The sequence below is a fragment of the Phyllobates terribilis genome, unplaced genomic scaffold (assembly GCF_046119375.1).
Source record: "Phyllobates terribilis strain yellow unplaced genomic scaffold, ASM4611937v1 Scaffold_3__8_contigs__length_932513732, whole genome shotgun sequence".
In the NCBI taxonomy this organism is placed as follows: domain Eukaryota; kingdom Metazoa; phylum Chordata; class Amphibia; order Anura; family Dendrobatidae; genus Phyllobates; species Phyllobates terribilis.
The window spans coordinates 807,793,957-807,814,162 of record NW_027362763.1 but is presented as its reverse complement, the minus strand read 5'-3'; the positions used below and the strand labels follow the sequence as shown (position 1 = coordinate 807,814,162).

At 43.8% G+C, this 20,206-nt stretch overlaps 1 protein-coding gene across 11 annotated transcripts in view; it reads left to right on the top strand.

The window, feature by feature from the left end:
• The window catches only part of ARID1B (AT-rich interaction domain 1B), a 712,135-nt gene that overhangs the window by 112,968 nt on the left and 578,961 nt on the right, over positions 1–20,206 (top strand). For 10 of the 11 annotated variants that reach the window (XM_073672423.1, XM_073672420.1, XM_073672422.1 and 7 more), the window contains exon 3: positions 7,450–7,596. The exons of the other annotated variant lie outside the window; for it this stretch is intronic. In XM_073672423.1, the coding sequence (XP_073528524.1) occupies positions 7,450–7,596 (147 nt within the window). The remainder of the gene's footprint in view (positions 1–7,449; positions 7,597–20,206) is intronic. 11 annotated transcript variants of the gene reach the window in all.

Genomic DNA, 20,206 nt, shown 5'->3' with positions numbered 1-20,206 from the left:
TGCGTTTTTTTCCGCAATGATAATCCGCAGCGGAAATTTCCGCAGCATGTGCACAGCACATGCGGATTATCATTGGGGGAGATGGCAGACCTTCTACCATGCGTTTTCTAAGCGTTTCTGCAGAGTTTTTGCCGCTGCGGAAACGCTTTAAAAACGCATCGTGGACACACAGCCTAAGATTTCATCAGACAGGGAGAGATTCTTCACTGTTAAAGAGAATCTGTCACCAGGTTTTTGCTACTTCATCTGAGAGCAATATAATATAGGAAAAGAGACCCTGAATCCAGCGATGTATCACTTAATTACTGGGTGCAGCAATTGTGACACAGTTATTAGATTTAGCATGCAGCAGAGCTGAGACTGCTAACCCCGCCTACATCAGGCTCTTAGGGTGCATAGCTAAAGACCAGGGGTCACCAACTTGTGGCTTGCGGGCCCATGTGTGGCTCACAGCTGCCTGCCTGCTTCGTGCATTAGCACCAGGTCTAGCAAACAACTATGAAGAGCAGGTTTCCAGATGGTGAATCTTGTGAGTAGCCCTGCACAAAAGAGCAGATCTGGATGTGCATATTCTGGCCTTGGGGGTCTGGAGATAATTTTAAGTATGGTAAGCAGAAGACCGGATGATTTCAACTGTCAGAGGAGGTGCTTGAAGCTGGCTGCAACAGTGTTGTGGGAGTGATTGATGCGAGAATACTGAATGGAGGTATTGTGGGAACCTCTGGATCTTGGTATGCTGCCTCGGTGTCTTTTCTGTGGAAAAGCTTTGGCTGTCATTATACCAGTAATTGGGGCTGTGTGTCACTACTGTGAGGAGACGAGAGCTGGATGTGGCTCGCGACTCTTTTAGACTTAAATGTGGCTTACGACCCTCTCTCAAAGCTGAATGTGGCTCTCTAGGTCAGAAAGGTTGGGGACCTCTGTTCTAGACAGTGAGCTGCTTATCACAGAATGGGGTGGAGTCAGGGGAGAGACCGCATGCTTACTAGTCACAACTATGTTAATCACCAGGTGATAAAACCTTCAGTGTAAGTGAACAGTACACAGCTGGACATGTGACACATCATTGAATTCAGTGTTTTACATCATGCTGTCCTCAGATTACATAGCAAAAACCTGCTGACAGGTTGTCTTTAAAGACTGTGCTGCACCATTTTAATGATTGACTTAGCAAGTTCTAGAGGGATATGGATGCTTTTCTTGAAAGAAAGATTATTGTAGTTATGTACTATATTACTGGAGATGGACTTTTGATACATCAAATGTATATATTGCTGGCACATTCCATTAACCTATTCTACCTGATTGGATTCTGGCTGCCAATAAAGCCCTTCTTTACAGAAACTTAATGTGGATGAAGAATATGGTAAAGCTTGAATGCTTTTTCTCCAATACTCTAATGGTATATATCAGATGTGGTTCTTGAGCCATAAGGCGTCCATTCTTAGTGCAATTTACAGACCTATCATAAAAATGTAGACATGCCAGAGTTAAAGTGCACCAGTCAGCAGGATTGTGCTCAGTAAACCAACTACACTGTTACATGGGCGTCACTACACTGATTAAAATTACATCTTGGTTGATATGCAAATTGCCTCTTCAGAGAAAAAGAGGACTTGTACTCTATAGCGCCACCTATTGGAAGTAGGGTTGATTGTGACTTGTAGGATTGCTACTTCCAATAGGTGGCGCTATAGAGTACAAGTCCTCTTTTTCTCTGAAGAGGCAATTTGCATATTAAATTTCCCAGAGGAGTACTGCATGGCAAATAAGCCTCCTTACCTTGACGTGCCAGAGCTGGTGTGTCACTCTCCATACGGAGAAACGCTACCCCTTAGATCTTGGTTGATGAAATCCATCCTGTGGTTCTTGTGTAATCTTTATTTTCAGTTTGGAGATAATTAGATTCTCGTGCTTTGGGCGGCCTTAAGGGGAGCTTTATGTGGTGCTCTGGCATTATGTTCATCATTGTGGCTTATATGACAGATCCTGACTCCTATTTTAAATACTGCGCTTGCACAGTTCATATTGTAATCTTTTTTAAAAAAAAAATAATAATTTTTACCTCCAGCAAAATGACTACTGCACATGCTCAGTGTCCATTTTGCTGGAGTTTAAAATCTTTTTTCTCCAACAAAATGGCCATGGCGCGTGTTTAGTAGCACCTATCGACAAGCGAGGTAAAAAAATAAATTTTTAAAAGACTAAAATATGAACTGTGCAAGCGTAGTATTTAATATAGGAGTCAGGATCTGTCATATAAACCACAATGATAAAGATAATGTCAGATCACCACATAAAGCACCCCCCACAGGCCGCCCCGAAGCACGAGAATCTAATTATCTCCAAGCTGAAAATAAAGATTACACAAGTGACTCACCCCCTGGGCCAGTGCTGTAGTGCGGCGCGCGGGGAATGCCCGGAGCCGGATCCGATGGGGGTAGTAGTCTTCGTGTGGCGGTGACCCGGTCGGTGCCCAGGGTGGTCAAACTAAGTGGCAGTTACTGGTATGATGGTATTAGTGTCCGACTACGCCACCCGTTGAATGCGGCTATGAAGCCACCGCTGCAGGGCAGTCCGCTGAGTCCGGTGGTACGGATGTGCAGCGTGGATGGTATAACCCCCAACGGGAGGGGTATGGCCTCAGGGCAGAGGATGAGGTTGATGTTGGGAGTGATGGTGTGGATGTCCCAGCACTAACGGTGCGACAAGGAAGCACGGAAACGCGAGGGTACAGTTCAGGGTCTTTACTGATGGTACAAGGCAAATTCCCCCGGGAGTACTGGCTAGTAGTTGGGGCCTGGTTAGTCTGCGAGTAAGCCGGAGTCCCCCTGGCCAGGTGGAGTTGTAGGTCTTCCCGTTAGTCTGTACCCTTCCTGGCTACCCTGCTTTCGGCGGTTACAAGTAGCCCACGTCCCTGGGTATACCGTGTGGTGCTCACCCGTATGGCTGGTGACCTGGGGCCTCCTGTTAGCCTCCGCTCCGGGATGGCGGTGCTGGTCCCTTCGTTGTGACTGAGCCTCCGGGCTTTTATGGCCAGAGGACCTGGAATCCCCTGCCGGATGGATTCTGCTGCTGGGTATATCTTAGTCCCCACAGCCTCGGACTCCTGTGTCCGGTTTTTGTACCTTCTCCCAGGGCGAGCTCTGCACAGCTCCAGCCCCTGGCGCTTCTCCTTGGCTCCTACAGAGCTCCTGAGGTCTATCTGTCCCTGTTTCTGCGTGTCCAGACCAGACTCCGTCTCTGTCTGGAACTCCTCTCCTAACCCTGCTTCAGCCCCAGTTTATATAGGGGAAGTTCTTCCCCTCCCAGGACTGGGCAGGAGGTGTGGCATGCTTAGGATTCCTGCCCAGGAGACCTCCCACCTGCTCACAGACGTAATACTGCTATTACTGTGGAAACCAGACCCCTGGGGTGCCACACAAGAATCACAGGACAGATTTCATCAACAAAGGTATCATTTTACTCAGTGTATGGCGCCCACCTGACAGTGTATGTAGTTTACTGAGCACAATCCTGCTGACAGGTGCGCTTTAAGGTTATTTTCTTGATGCCTCTGTTTGGAGCTAGCAATGTCCAATCTCTTCCCTTTCATGAACTTTTGATTTTATAAGTTCTGGCTTGCTCACACTTGTGAATAAAAAATCTGTCCCATTCTCATCCAGGAGAGCGGGACAATTTTCACTCACTTGTTATCTGTATGCTGTCCATATGCAATCCGCTTTTTTACTCAGCAACCATTAATCATTTACAGGACCGTTTACAGTTTCCTATGCTACAGAATTTTAATTTATCCTTAAAAATCGGATGGCAACACTGATGGTCTGTATGACATGCGATTTTTTTTTCTTTTTCTTCCCTCTTGCACTGTACTGATTTTGGAGTGAACGATTGTGATGAAAACTGGAAAGATAATGATAGCATTAGGGTGTTAGCTGGGTTAAAAATGAAAAGTAAAGCAAAAAATATGCTCACCTTCAAGGGTTGTGAAAGGCACAACCCCTGCGATCACTGGAGAAAATTGGCTGCTGCTGATCCACAGAAGGAGATGACATGCAACTGGAGAAAGTGGAGATAAACCTGCTCTTTGTGGCTTGTCCTGATGAAGCAGATGTGCTTCGAAACACAAAAAAACGCATTGATACCTTTACAGTTCTTACACTGCCTCCTTTAATACTGTCAGCGCAGGTTTATCTCGACTTTCTCCAGTTGCACATGAGATTTTGGAGTGAAACCGCAGCATGCTATGATTTTTTTTTCTCATGCCGAATATAGCTGAGAAAAAAACGCATATCTGCACTGCCTCATTATAACATTGGACTAAGTGCAATCCGATTTTTTTTTTTCCCCTCGCTTTGCACTCGTCTGATTTATACATTAGTGTGAGTGAACCCTTAAGCTAACAACAATTGTATGTGACTGGGTATTTTAGGTCCCTGTACTTACTTAGAGGGACTCTGTCAGCAGAGAGTAACTGTTCAAGCCAAGTACAGGCACTCGGGGCTTCATGGCGTTGCCAAACATTTAAGGGCACCTTCCCACCTGCTTGTTTTAGCTCTATCTCCACCCCACCTCTACTTTGATTGACACTTTGGGCTTCATAGGGAAAGAGAAATGCCAGGAGAAATGGAAAGTAGGCAGGTGGGTAAATGTATATAAATGTTTGGCGTCGCCATTATGCACCTGTACTTGGCTTGAACAGTCATTCTGTGCTGACAGCCCTTGTAAACATTGTTACTGATCATAGGTTTTACGGCAGTCTGTTCTTTGCTATTTTGAGAGTGCCTTATGGGTTGTGTTACAGTTCTCACTTCAAGGGCATTGGAATATATTTACCAAAAGTTAATCTGGTTAAAAAGGGGTCTTGGGGATATGCCGCAATGCTCTGAATGTGATATCTCTTATTTTGCTTGTTTTTTCCCATGTTTAAATCTGATCTAAATGCTCACATTGGGTGTTCTTGATTTGCATGGCTGCATTGAAATATGTTGTGTTAATTACATTTTAGTGGTTTATTCTTCGGGCTGTCCCAAGTGATGTAGCGAACACGATTATTCATCCAAGACCATAGTCAAAAGAAAATAAATGCTTTCTGACATCACAAGTAGTATTCCATGTTTATGGAGACTCTTAATACTACAAAGAATAATTTTGGAATGGTACTGTAGCATGGTAACACAAAACCCATTCCATTCTTAAAATAGTACACATAAAAGAATACACCAGAAATAACAGAATTGGATAAAGAAATGGCCGCCGTGAAGTTTATTAAGGCTAAGTGCTCACGATGCAGAAATGCTCCGGATTTTTCCTGAGCGTTTCTGCATCTCCCTGGCAGAAAAAACGCATGCGGATTGTACATGCGGATTGTACATGCGGATTGTACATGCGTTTTTCCTGCCAAATAAATGCGGATGTGAAGCGTTCTTCACATGCATTTCCGCATGCGAGTTGACAAGCGCTTTCCAAGCGATTTTAGCATCACTTGGAAAGTGCTTGACAACTTGGTCATACTACATAAATCCATGCAAACGGCATGGATTTTATATAGTGTGGCCAAGTTAGTTAAAAAAAAAAATAAATAAAAAACAAGCAAACAAAAAACCATTATACTCCCCTTCCGATGGCCCCCGCTCTCCTTATCCGATGTGTCCGGTCTTCCCGGTGTCTCGTGGTGGTGTAAAAGGACCTTCCATGACATAATTTAGTCATGTGACAGGTCACGTGACCGTCGACGTTAGCGGTCGCGTGACCCGTCACATGACTAAATGACGTCATGGCAGGTCCTTTTAGACCATCGCGAGCTGCCGGGAAGCCAGGACGCATTGTACAGGAGACCGGGGGCCATCAGAAGGTGACCCGGGTACCATCCGCACATTGAATCACTTAATATCCGCATGTGCACATGTAGCCATGCGGATATTAAGAGATTCAATGCAAGTCAATGGCGGCGAAAACCCCACGATTCCGCAAAATAATTGGTAGTGCTGCGGATTTTTCCGCAATGATAATCCGCAGCGGAAATTTCGGCAGCATGTGCACAGCACATGCGGATTATCATTGGGGAACATGGCAGGCCTTCTACCAAGCGATTTTTAAGCTTTTCTGCAGCAGAATTGCCTCTGCGGAAACACTTAGGCTGTGTGCCCACTATGCGTTTAAGAGTAACATATTTAGCTTTTTAATAAATAACCAGAAAAATATAAATTAATAAAGAACACCAATTACTTCATAAACCATAAAGACCAAATGCACTCAGCAGGACTGGGTGATTTTCCCACTAATACAACATTACAACAACAGGGTATACATAAAAAAACACATTTATAGATCAAAATCTTCCCTCATTTATTTAGCTAAAGCAATCAGATGCCAGGAAAAAGAACCACCCAAAAAACAGATTAATCTGGTATAACCTGCTAGTGAATTCACAGCTGACAAGATTAACCCCTTAAACTCAACATGAATGTCATAACCATAACCCATTGAATAAAATTGAGGTGGAGGGTTTGTGATATCATGAAACCCCCATTTTAATTCTTATGGGGGGCCTCCATTCTGCAAGTTTTTAGAACTAAATAGATATGGATGTTATGATGAATGTAAAAGTGAAGTATTAACATGTGTATATGATCTTGTGAATTAATATCTAATGAATTTTGAGGTGGTCTTTGAGCCTTTTAAATGTGTATTGCAGTCGATGCAAGCTAACGCCTATTCACTGGCCCCCATCGATCACTGTTCTCCTCTGGCCATAAGCCCAGGAGAAGTTATATGGAATAATGGCTTGCACATGGGCCCTGCCACCCTATTCAAGTGATGGCACTTATGAAAATAGCCATGCTCAATCCAGCACTCGATCTTCCATGCAATGTAACTGGAATGGTATGGTGTATATGCAGCCTGTGACTCCATACATTTATTTTGGCTGAGGAGAAATCTTGGCCCACAAGTCCCCTATTCCTGTGATTGGTGGTGGTCCTTGCATCACACATGATGGCTTGTTTACACCACAAAAGCCCTTTTAAAGGGTTCCGCGTGAATCTAAAAGTAAGTTACAAAGTGTTAGTGCATCTACTGCCAACACTTTTTTCTAATATACATAGTGGGAAATTCTGGTACAGAAAACTGCTACAAAATGTGAATACAAACCTCATTGTATTCCAATGGTGCAAATGTTGGAATTGTAACATGGACATTAAAACTGATGATGACTAAACTAGTACTTTAGCTTTTTCAAATACTGGTCTAACATTTATTTTAGCATCTTAATTTAATAGCTCATTCACAAGAGCGTTTTGCCCAAATTTGGCATTGCATAAAACACACCTTGTAAAATTCCACTGACAATGCGAGTGAACACCTACACAAGTTCTAGTCTGAATAAGGCTTAATGGTTTGAGTCCATTCAACTTGACTCATGTGTACTTTGCTTGGCTCTTCTAACAGATGCCGCCTCAGTATGGTCAGCAAGGTGTTAGTGGCTACTGCCAACAAGGCCAACAGCCATATTACAACCAGCAGTCACAGCCTCCGTATCCGCAGTCCCAGGGTCAGTATATGTCGCAGAACCAGCAGCGGTACCAGTCCCAGCAGGTAAGTACAACAAAAGCTGCCTTTCTCTACCCCAATTGCTATATTAAGTTGTGAGTGTAAAATACCAGAAATAATGGGACTACCTTCAGTATGAAAGTCTTATGTACAGATAATATCATGAAAATTCTACAGACATGCTGTGGACGTCATACTTGGCATTGAAGAATGTGAAAGCCACTGTGATATCGTCAGCTTAAATTGATAGTCCGCGGGTGTCAAATCTGCTAGTTCCTTTATATTGCAAGTATTCCAAGCAGCGTGTGCATGAGACTTCCAAAAATCCCATGCATATTGCTGGTGCTGTAAAATGCAGATTTTCCATCCATATTTTAATTTTGCTGTATTTTCACCCCCTGCAAACACACCTTAAACACAAATATGTTGCAAAGCTTAGAAGACATTTCTTTGGCCTGAATTCAGACACAATGTGATGCCCCATGTTAATTTCATGGTGGTTCTGTCCTCCAGGCCAGTTTGATATGTCAATTTTTATTATTTTTTTATGCATGTGAAACACAGGGCAATATTCTTCAGTGTGCCTGATCATCAGTGTATGGTCAGTGTGTCCGTTTTTACCATCAGTGTTTCATTTACTTTTTTTCATATGCAAAATTATAAAAACTGATTGAGGTTTCTCAGATCCTCAAGAAGAAACAAACAGCACTACTAGCAGTGTCTGAAACTTATCTGCAGCGAAAACACCTGTTAATTTTGTTGCAGATTTAACACAGAAATTCCACCCCTTGTAGTGCAATGGGTGAAATTTGCAGTAAATCTTATACCACGTACTGACAGGTTTTAAAGTTTGTATCATACGTCAATTTCCATGCATAAATTTTTAGCATTGCACACATCCGTACAGAAAATCTTTCTGAAATATACAACATGTGGACACACTCTTAAGCTACGTTCACACGTTGTGTTTTCTAATGCAAATTTTCAGCTGCGTTTTACTGTACCAGCAAAGTCTATGAGATTTCAGAAATATCATGCGCAAACCTTGTTTTTTTCCTGACTGTTGTCAGAGAGCTGCAGCATGTCACTTCTCTCAGCTTTTCCCAGCGTTTTTGCAGCATTTTTCACCCATTGAAAGCAATGGAGAGTGCAAAAAGCACTGCAAAAATGCTGAAAAAAAAAACACCGGTATCAGGTTTTGCTATGTTATTGGTGCCAAAACCTAATGAAGTTGAATCCGATTATTTTTTTATGCATTAAGCTTTATCAGCATGCACAAGAGACAAATGTAACCTGACAAAAACGCAGTAAAAAACGCACCAAAAATGCAACAAAAAAATAAGTAAAACCTGCTTTTTTGACATTGCTTCTTTGCTGCCTAAAGAGCAAGTTTTGCCGGTGGAAAAAAAACCCATCAAAAATGCGATGTGTGGACATTGCCTTCCTGTTGAAGAATATTGTGCATGTACATCAACACTTGTATGTGGTTTGCTATTACTGATGTCTTATTCCAGAGAAACCCACATTTTTTTTATATGTAAATGAGCTGCTAAGAACTATAGGCCGGACACTGATCTGCAGAGCATAAAGGGTTAAATACAAAAAAGTAATGGAAAACATTTGAATAAAAATCATTTGTAATTGGTGCAACGTTGGAGCCAAATTTCTTTTGCTAAGACAAATGGCAAAATTACGTTTGTATGTTTCCCATATCATCTACCTTAGAGCAGATAAAAAATGTATTTGTGATCTTGTAGGCCATGTTCCTACGATGAGCTTTTGGTGCGTTTTTTACGCTGCGTCAAAAATGCAGCTTCTTAGGCTATGTTCACACATGTTGGGTTTTTCAGCATTTTTTTCTGCAGATTTTATGCAAATTTTCAGCTGCATTTTGCAGTAGCAGCAAAGTCTGTGAGAAACCAGAATTCTCTGTTCACACCATTTTTTTGTTGCATATTTTGTGCCTTGGTTGGGTTTTTGGAAAATAGAGCATGTCACTTCTTTCAGATTTTTTCACCCATTGGAAGTAATGGATAGTGAAAAAACACTGAGAAAACCATGATGTATGAACATAGCTATCAGGTTTTGCTGCATTTTTGTGAAAATAAGCAAGTGCAGCAGTATGTGAAGCTCATTTATTTTTGTGATTTTACCATCTTTTCTTGGTCACTGAGATGGTTGTTTGTATTAGGAGAGTATAATTAAATTAGTGATAGTTTAATTTGTAAACATTAGCTGAGCTACATGTGAGACTGAACATTACCTGTGGCTTAGTGAGGTGTGAAAATTACAATGTCCTGAGCAACTCAATGACAGACCCCATAGTGTTAAAGTAAATAGTGTCATACAAACTCAATGCATTGCCAGTGTCTAAACTATTCCTGAACAATTCACCTCGCCCACTATGCCAAAACCAGAATGAGATTTTTTTTTCCACAGAACCTGATGTACATGCATGGAGACAGAAGGATGGTGAAAAAAAAACGCAGCAAAGCCTGCGTTTTTGACGCATTGAGTTCCTGCCAGAGTTGGGTTTTGCTGCTGATTTGTGACGCTGAAAAAAACCAACATGTGTGAACAATGAACATAGTTCATTTACAGTTTACAGGAAAGTGGTGGGATTTATTGAATTCTCCTGCTCACTGTGCTTTTATTTTACACAGTGTAAACTAACCTGCGGTGCATGTTTCATAGCCGCAAAATGTCAATTTCTTTTGTGGCTACGCTGAGTTCTCTGTTTGGATTTTTACCATAGACTTGCATTAGACGTGAAACATCCAAAGGTAAAAAACGCACGTGCGGTTTTAATGCATTTCCATTGCGGAGAGGCATCAAAAACTCATGTAATCCACACCTAAGTATATCAATAAAGTTTTATCGAAGCAAAAAAAAAAGGAAGTGCCAAAAACAAAGCAGCTTTATTTAAAGCATGACATATCAACAAGAGAGAAAAAACGCAGAGTCAAAAACGTGATAAAAATGCATGTTATAAAACGCAATGGAAAACTGCAAGTGACCGAATTAAATAATTCAGCAGAAATTCTGCAGCGTCAAAAACTTAGCAAAAGCACATCCTGGAGACGTAGACTGAGACTTTTATCTTCCAATGTGGTTTAGAAAATAGAACTTTGAGTCACTGCTATATATAATTAAGACATTACGCCTGTGTGCCCTCAATGAGTTTTTGGTGAGTTTTTCTCACTGTGTATTTTCAATACGTCCAAATGCAGTGTCTTTAAAATTCCAGCAAAGTGGATGAGATGGGATTTATAGATTTATTTTTTTTATTTAACGTAAACTGACTTGCTGTTCATAGTTTAAATCTGGAACATGTCCAGTTTCCCATGCAGATACACTGCGTTTTATGTGCAAAGTCTTTGCATAGACCTGCATTAAACACGAAGAATGCACAGATAACAAACATACATGCGTTTATAGTGCATTTCCGCAGCAGAAACGCATAAAAAGTGCATGTAATCGGCACATGACTAGATCAATAAAGTTTTGTCAAAGCTACCGAATTTTTCAGACTATGAGACGCACCGGACCATAAGGCACACCTAGGTTTTAGAGGAGGAAAATAGAAAAAAAATTAAAGCAAAAAATGTGGTCATAATGCACAGTTATGGGGGAAGGGGTCTGCTGCTGACACTGTTATAGGGGTAATGTCCCCCAATTCTGTATCTATATCCCCCATCCTTGTATATATGCCACCCATCCTGGTATACATGGTCCCCCATCCTGGTATGTATGGCACCCCCATCCCCTTCCCGGTATTCATGGCTCCCCCATCCCCTCATCCTGGTATGCATGGCACCCCCATCCTCATCACCGTGCACACACAAAAAATAAAGTATTCTACTCCCCTTCCTTCCCACTGCTCCAGCTCTGCGTCCTGTAATGCCCTCAGACGCTGAGATCAGCTGCCGGAATTCTCACTGCTCCCCACGCCAGGACTATTGACGTGGGGAGCAGTGACTATTCATACTCCTTAATAGTTTGCACAGTGTCAACCGGAGTCGCGGCTCCTGCAGCCGCCGGGCGATCATGTGTGCCCCCATGCGAGTGGGGAGTAGTGAATATTCATGCTCTTTAATAGCGCATATTATCGCCGAGCCGCTGCAGGAAGTCGACGGCTGCTGCTGACATTTTGCACGCTATATTAATTTTCTTTAGCAGTGGACACAGTGATAGCTGCAGCAGGCGGCTCCTGCCTCCTGTGCCCCGCTCCTCCCACACCCCCTACCATCCACAGCCACATTTGGACTATTAAGACGCACTCCCCACTTTCCTCCAAAATTTGAGGAAAAAAGTGCGTCTTATAGTCCGAAAAATACGGTAAATACCAGTTTGGGATTACAAACACTAAGGTAAAAAACTCACCAAAATCCCAAAGTGTGCACGTGGCCTAAAGTGAAAAATCCAGTCCGCTTCATTTAATGTCTTTCTTTTTATGTAGAGTGATGCAGGGGCGGAGATATCATTGGTGCAACCTGTGCTGCCGCACAGGGGCCAAATGGGTAAAGGGGCCCATTTCTACTTTTTGAATGCAGGTGCAATTTTGCATTTTTAGGAGCTTTTGGGCTGTAAAGGGCTCACACAGGTTCATCTCACTAAATTACAATATTATCAAAAAGTTAATTTATTTCAGTTCTTCAATACAAAAAGTGAAACTCGTATTATATAGAGTCATTACGAACAGAGTGGTCTATTTCAAGTGTTTATTTCTGTTAATGTTGATGATTATGGCTTACAGCCTGTGAAAACACAATAGTCATTATCTCAGTAAATTAGAATACTTTATAACAACAGCTTGAAAAATGTTTTTAAAATCAGAAATGTTGGCCTACTGAATGTACGTTCAGTAAATGTACTCAATACTTGGTCGGGGCTCCTTTTGCATCAATTACTGCATCAATGTGGCTTGGCATGGAGGCGATCAGCCTGTGGCACTGCTGAGGTGTTATGGAAGCCCAGGTTGCTTTGATAGCAGCTTTCAGCTTGTCTGCATTGTTGGGTCTGGTGTGTCTTATCTTCCTCTTGACAATACCCCATATCTATGGGGTTAAGGTCATGCGAGTTTGCTGGCTAATCAAGCACAGTAATACTGTTGTTTTTAAAACAGATATTGGTACTTTTGGCAGTGTGGATGACGCGCCCCCTGGGTCGTGTGTGTGTGTGTGGGGATACCCGGAACCGGACCCGTTGTGGATGCTGGGGGTTGTAGTCCTTGCCTGGCGGGGACCCGGTCCCGTGGCTCAGGGTGGTCAAACTAAATGGCAGTCTATAAGCTGAATGTCCGACTACGCCACCCGTGGATTGCGGTCAGAGTGAACCGCCGCTGCAGGGCAGACCGCTGAGGCTGGTATTGGGAATGCAGCAGAGAATAGTATAACTCCCCACGGGAGGAGTATAGCCTCAGGGCAGTAAATAGGGATGTTGGTGGTGATGGTGCGCGGGAGCAGCAGTAACCACACGGAGTCGGTCATGCAATTCAGGGTCTTTACTGTTGGTGGTATTAAGGGACCCGTCCGGAATACAGGTTAACAATGGAGGCCTGGTCAGTCTGAGAGCAACTGGGAAATCCTGCTGGTCAGGGGGAGTTTGTAGGCCTACCGTGCTGACTTCACTCTTTCTTGGTTATCCTGCTGTAGTGTAGTGGTAGCCCACATCTGAGTATACCGTGTTGTTCTCACCCGTATGACTGGCGACTCGGGCCTTCCGTGCTTCTCACCCCTCCAGGGCAGTAGTGGTCCCTCTCGTGTGGCTGAGCCTCCGGGCTTCCTTGGGCCAGAGGACTTTAAGTCCCCTGCGTGGTGGTTTTCTGCTGCTGCGCTTATAACCCTCACAGCCTCGGACTCCAGTGTCCGGCTTTTCAAGTCTCTAGTCAGGATGAGCTCTTCTAGCTCCCCTCCTGGCCTCGTGTTCCTCCTCTGTCTACATGGACTCCTCAGCCTGCTGCTGACCTGTCCCTATCTGCCACTTGTCTGGAACTTGTCTGGCTGGTCTCTCTAACCCCGCCCCAGATCCAGTTTATAAAGGGCAGGTTTCTCCCCTCCCTGGACTGAGGCAGGAGGTGCTGCATGCTAATTGTCCCCAACCAGGGAACCTCCCACCTGCTCTCAGACATGACATTGCTGCCACTGTGGCGACCAGACCTGGGGTGCCACATGGACAGGTGCCAAGTCCTGCTTGAGAATGAGATTTCCATCTCCAAAAAGCTTGTCGGCAGAGGGAAGCATGAAGTGCTCTAAAATTTCCTGATAGACGGCTGCACTGACTTTGGTCTTGATGAAACACAGTGGACCTACACCAGCAGATGACATGGCTCCTCAAACCATCACGGATTGTGGAAACTTCACACTAGACCTCAAGCTGCTTGGATTGTGTGCCTCTCCAGTCTTCCTCCAGACTCTGGGACCTTGATTTTTAAATGAAAATTGGAACTCTGTGACCTTGTGGAGTGTGTCAATGAATGCCTTCTGGACATCTGTCTAGTCAGCAGTCTTCTGCATTATTGTGGAGCCAACTGAAACAGACTAAGGGACCTTTTTAAAAGCTTTGGAAGACTTTGCAGATGTTTTTTGTTAATTATTCTAATTTATTGAGATAACAACCTATTGTGTTTTCATTGGTTGTAAGCCATAATCATTAAGATTAACAGAAATAAACACTTGAAATAAATCACTCTGTATGTAATGACTCTATATAATATGAGTTTCACTTTTTGTATTGAAGAACTGAAATAAATTAACTTTTTGATATTCTGATTTAATGAGATGCACCTGTATATTGTTCTTGCACATGGGTCTTTTCTGTCTGTGTCCGCCAGTGGAGTGATGGCCAAAAGTGTTGGCACCCTTGAAATTGTTTCAGAGGGAAAAAAAATACAAATTGTACATAATTTCACACTAAAACCCAAGAATGGGCCGGACAAAATTGTTGGCACCTTTCCAAAATTGTGGGTAAACAACTTTGTTTCAAGCATGTGATGTTCGTACAAACTCACCTGTGGCAAGTAAGCGGTGTGGGAAATATGAAAATCATACCTGAAACCAGGTAAAATAGGAACAAGTTGACTCCATCATTGCACTGTATATGCCACACTAAGCATGGAGAACAAAAAGAGAAGAGACCTGTCTGAGATCCAAAAATATCAACAATCTCAAGGGTATAAGTTCATCTCAAGAGATCTTGATGTTCATTTGTCCACTGTGTGCAATATAATCAAGACGTTTACAACCTATGACACTGTAGCTAATCTCCCTGGACATGGACGGCAGAGAAAAATTGATGTTGCAATGCAGGATAGTCTGGATGGTAGATAAGCAGCCCCAATTAAGTTGCAAAGACATTCAAGCTGTCCTGCAGGCTCAGTATGCATCAGTGTCAGCTCGAACTATCCTTTGACATTTGAATGAAATTAAACGCTATGGCAGGAGACCCAAAAGCACCCCACTGCTGACACCGAGACTTAAGTGTCAGAAAGGTGGGTTTGCGTCCTAGGTCATGGGTCTTCCAGCACGACTATGACCCCAAACATACTTCAAGAAGCACCCAGAAATAGATGCAAAAGCGCTGTAAAGTTCTGAAGTGGCCAGCAAGGAGTCCGGATCTAAATCCCATTGAACAACTATGGAGAAATTGCTGTTGGGAGAAGGCATCCTTCAAATATGAGAGACCTGGAGCACTTTGCAAAAGAAGAGTGGTCCAAAATTCCAATTGAGAGCTGTAAGAAGCTTGTTGATGGTTATAGGAAGTGATTGATAGCACTTATTTATTCCCAAGGGTGTGCAACGAAATATTAAGCTGAGGGTGCAAACAATTTTGTCCAGCCCATTTTTGGAGTGTTGTGTGAAATTATTTTCACACAACACATTTGCCTTTTTTTTTTTTCTCTGTGTATTGGAACAATGCAAAAAAAATCTAAGGAAATAAACGTGTATAAGGCTATGTGCCCACAATGCACAAATGCTCAGGATTTTTTCCTGAGCGTTTCTGCATCTCCCTGGCAGAAAAAAATGCATGTGGATTGAACATGCGGATTGTACATGCGTTTTCCTGCCAGGGACAAGCGGATGTGAAGCGTTCTTCACTTGCATTTCCGCATGCGGATTGACAAGTGCTTTCCAAGCGATTTTAGCATCACTTGGAAAATGCTTGACAACTTGGTCACACTATATAAATCCATGCAACCGGCATATAGTGTGACCCGAGAGAATGTCAAAAAATAAATATATACGTACTCTCCAATGGCCCGCGCTGCCTTGCTTCGCTCGGTCCCGGTTGCCGGCAGCGGTAGAGTGAAGGACCTGCCAACGTCAGCGTCGCGTGACCCGTCACATGACTCTGACGTCAGCGCAGGTCCTTCATTCCATCGCGAAGTGCCGGGAAGCAAAGAGGAGAGCAGCGCAGGCCGCCAGAAGGTAAGTATACATTTATTTTTTATTTTATTCTTTTTTACAGCTTTTTTAATGGTACCTGGGTGTGGATGAGACTCTCCTGTCCTCCACACCCGGGTACCATCTGCACATTAGAACGCACCAATTACGCAAGTACAGATGCAGTCTTGCGGAATTGGCGCGTTCTAATGCAAGTCAATGGCGGCGAAAACACAGCACTTCCACAAAATAATTGGTAGTGCTGTGTTTTTTTCCGCAATGATAATGCGCAGCGGAAATGTCCGCAGCATGGGCACAGCACATGCGGCTTATCATTGGGGAACATTGCTGCCCTTCTACCATGCGTTTTTTAAGCGTTACTGCAGCGTTTTTGCCACTGCGGAAATGCTTAAAAAACGCATCGTCAGCACACAGCCTAACAAAACGTGTAATTGCATTAATTTTCTGGGAGAAATATTTCATTTTTTGGAGCAATTTCAAGGGTTCTAACACTTTTGGTTTTACTCTTTAGCAAGTGTGATCTATTTCAAGTGTTTATTTCTGTTAATGTTGATGATTTATGGCTTACAGCCAATGAAAACCCAAAAGTCATTATCTCAGTAAATTAGAATACTTAATAACAATAGCTTGAAAATTTTTTAAAATCCAAAATGTTGGCCTACTGAAATGTATGTTCAGTAAATGCACTCAATTCTCTTCAGCTCGGCTGCATTGTTGAATCTGGTGTCTCTCATCTTCCTTTTGACAATACCCCATAGATTCTCTATGGGGTTAAGGTCTGGTGAGTTTGCTGGCCAATCAAGCCCATTGATACTGTTGTTTTTAAGCCAGGTATTGGTACTTTTGGCAGTGTGGACAGGTGCCAAGTCCTGCTGGAGAATATTTCCATTTCCAGAAAGCTTGTCGGCAGAGGGAAGCATGAAGTGCTCTAAAATTTCCTATTAGATGGCTGCGCTGACTTTGGTCTTGATAAAACACAGTGGACCTCCACCAGCAGATGACATGGCTCCCCAAACCATCACTGATTGTGGAAACTTCACACTAGACCTCAAGCAGCTTGGATTGTGTGCCTCTCCACTCTTCCTCCAGACTCTGGGACCTTGATTTCCAAATGAAATGCAAAATTTACTTTAATCTGAAAACAGCACCTTGGACCACTGAGCAACAGTCCAGGTCTATTTCTCCTTGGCCCAGGTAAGACACTTCTGGCATTGTCTATTGGTCATGAGTGGCTTGACACAAGGAATGCGACACTTGTAGCCCATGTCCTGGATATGTCTGTGTGGTGGCTCTTGAAGCAATGACTCCAGCAGCAGTGCACTCCTTGTGTATCTCCCTAAAACTTTTGAATGGCCTTTCCTTAACAATCCTTTCAAGGCTGCGGTTATCCCAGTTGCTTGAGCACCTTTTTCTACCACACTTTTCCCATTGATATGCTTGGATGGAGCACTCTGTGAACAGCCAGCTTCTTTAGCAATTGCCTTTTGTGGCTTACCCTCCTTGTGGACTATAGCAATGACTTCTGGACATCTGTCAAGTCAGGAGTCTTCACCATGATTGTGAAGCCTACTGAAACAGATTAAGGGACCTTTTTAAACACATCGGAAGCCTTTGCAGGTGTTTTTTTGTTAATTATTCTAATTTACTGAGATGACTTTTGTGTTTTCTTTGGCAGTAAGCCATAATCATCAACATTAACAGAAATAAACACTTGAAATAGATCACTCTGTTTGTAATGACTCTATATAATGAGTTTCACTTTTTGTATTGAAGAACTGAAATAAATTAATTTTTTGATCATCTAATTTAGGGAGTATATAGCAAAAACTGGGTGACAGATTCCCTTTAACCCCTTAGCCTGTTTTCACCTTCATGACCAGGCCAAATTTTACAATTCTGACCATTGTCACTTTATGTGGTGTAAGGTGGCTGCCGGACAGGTCGTGGACGGGAGGTACTCTATGGACGACACCCTCGAGGACTCCTGTATGTGGCGAAAGAGTCCTGGGAAGGTGAGACCTCTCCTTATAGGAGCGTGGTGGAGCACGTTGCCCAGATGCAAGAGAGGATTGCCCACGTGATGCCCATTGTGAGGGAGCACCTCCTCAATGCACAAGAGGCACAGTCCAGGGTGTATAATAGGTCGGCCAGGGTGAGATCGGACATCCCAGGATATCGAGTGCTTGTGCTAGTTCCCACAGTGGAGAGCAAGTTCATGGCCAAGTGGCAGGGCCCCTATGAGTTGGTAGAGAAAGTGGGGGAAGTCGGCTATAAAATCCACCAACTGGGGAAGAGGAAGCCCTTCCAAATTTACCATGTTAACTTGATTAAGCCATGGCAAGATAGAGAGCCTGTGGAAGCTCCCTGTTTAGTGGCTGAGGCCGATGTGAAAGAGGTCAAGGTGGCAGAGTTACTGTCACGTGCCCAAAAGCAACAGTGCAAAGAGTTGCTACAGCGAAATAAAGACCTGTTTTCGGAGTTGCCAGGACTTACTCAGGTCATAGAGCTTGAGGTTCTCACAGAGCCTCATGTTCACGTCAATCTAAAACCATACCTGATCCCCGAGACCCGCAGTGAGGTGATCTCAAAAGAAGTGAGGCAGATGCTTAACCTGGGAGTCATTGAAGAGTCCAAAAGTGGATGGCCCAGTCCTATAGTCTTCGTGCCGAAACCAGATGGGGAATGGTGGTTTTGCAACGACTATAGGAAGCTGAACGAGGTCTCGAAGTTTGACGCCTACCCAATGCCTAGGGTAGATGAGCTTATCAAAAGGCTAGGACCCGCTCAGTACACCACCACTCTGGACCTCACCAAAGGATATTGGCAAATTCCCCTGTCGAAAGAGGCCAAGGAGAAGACGGCCTTCTTGACGCCAGACGGATGTTATCAATACGTCAGGATGCCGTTTGGGTTGCAGGGAGCTCCGGTCACTTTCCAGAGAGCCATGGACCGGATCTTGGCACCCCACAAAAAGTATGCAGCGGCCTACCTAGATGACATAGTCATATTCAGCCAGGACTGGGAAAGTCATCTGGACAAAGTTCAAGCCATACTTGATGCCCTAAGGAAGGCGGGCTTTCCTATCAACCCGAAGAAATATGCCATGGGGATGGAGGAAGCCAAGTACCTTAGGTACATGGTTGGTAGAGGGGAAATAAAACCACAAATAAACAAGGTCGAGGCGATCTTGAACTGCCCACAGCCCCTCTCGAAGAAGCAGGTCAGGGCGTTTCTAGGCATTGTGGGCTACTATCGAAGATTTGTCCCTAACTTTGCCCTGATAGCAGCCCCGCTGATGGATCTTCTGAAAGGGACGAAGTCGGCTATGGCCAAGTGGTCCCCGGAAGCAGAAGCGGCCTACCAGGAATTGAGACTGGTCCTCTGTAAACAGCCAGTCTTGGTGGCGCCCAACTTCTCCAAGGAGATTGTGGTTCAGACGGATGCATCGGATGTCGGGGTGGGAGCAGTCTTGTCCCAGGAGATTAATGGAGAAGAACACCCTGTAATATACCTCAGTCGGAGGCTCTCCACTTGTGAGAAGAACTACTCCATTGTAGAAAAATAACTCTGACCATTGTCCCTTTATGTGGTGTAAGGTGGCTGCCGGACAGGACGTGGACTGGAGGTATGTGTCCCCGAAGTGCCAAGCTTCGGTGATGTGGGACCCGGAGAAGCAGGCTTCAGCACACATAGTGCTGAGAGGAATTTAATGGGCCCGGATTACAGGGCCACGCTTTACGAGCAGCTGGGGTGGGGGGGGGCAGCTGCTCACTTACCTCCTCACTTACCTCCAGTCCAGGTCTTGGAAGGCTGATTTAAGACAGCTGCGCCTGTCTGTCTGTCTGTATGTGTTGGGCAAGGTGAGCTGACCTTGCAGGTGCTCCTTAGACTCTGCAGGAGGCAGAGAAAAGCACCTTGTTTAAACGGCTGAAGCCGTGCTGCATGGACTTGTTATTTTGAGCTTTGTTCTGTTATTCCTTTCTGTGCCAGGAAAAGGCTTTTAGTTTTGTTTCCTCACTGGTGTATGGACACTAAATAAACCACCAGTTTGTTTGAACCCGTGGACTGCATCACTGTGTGAACCTGTGCTTACCTCCAACGTGGCTCAGTGAGTACAAATCCCTATAGTGGTAATAACTCTGGAACACTTCAATCCCAGTCATTCTGAGATTTTTTTTCATGACATGTGGTACTTAATGATAGTGGTAAAATTTCTTCGATATAACTTGCGTTTATTTGTGAAAAAATCCGTA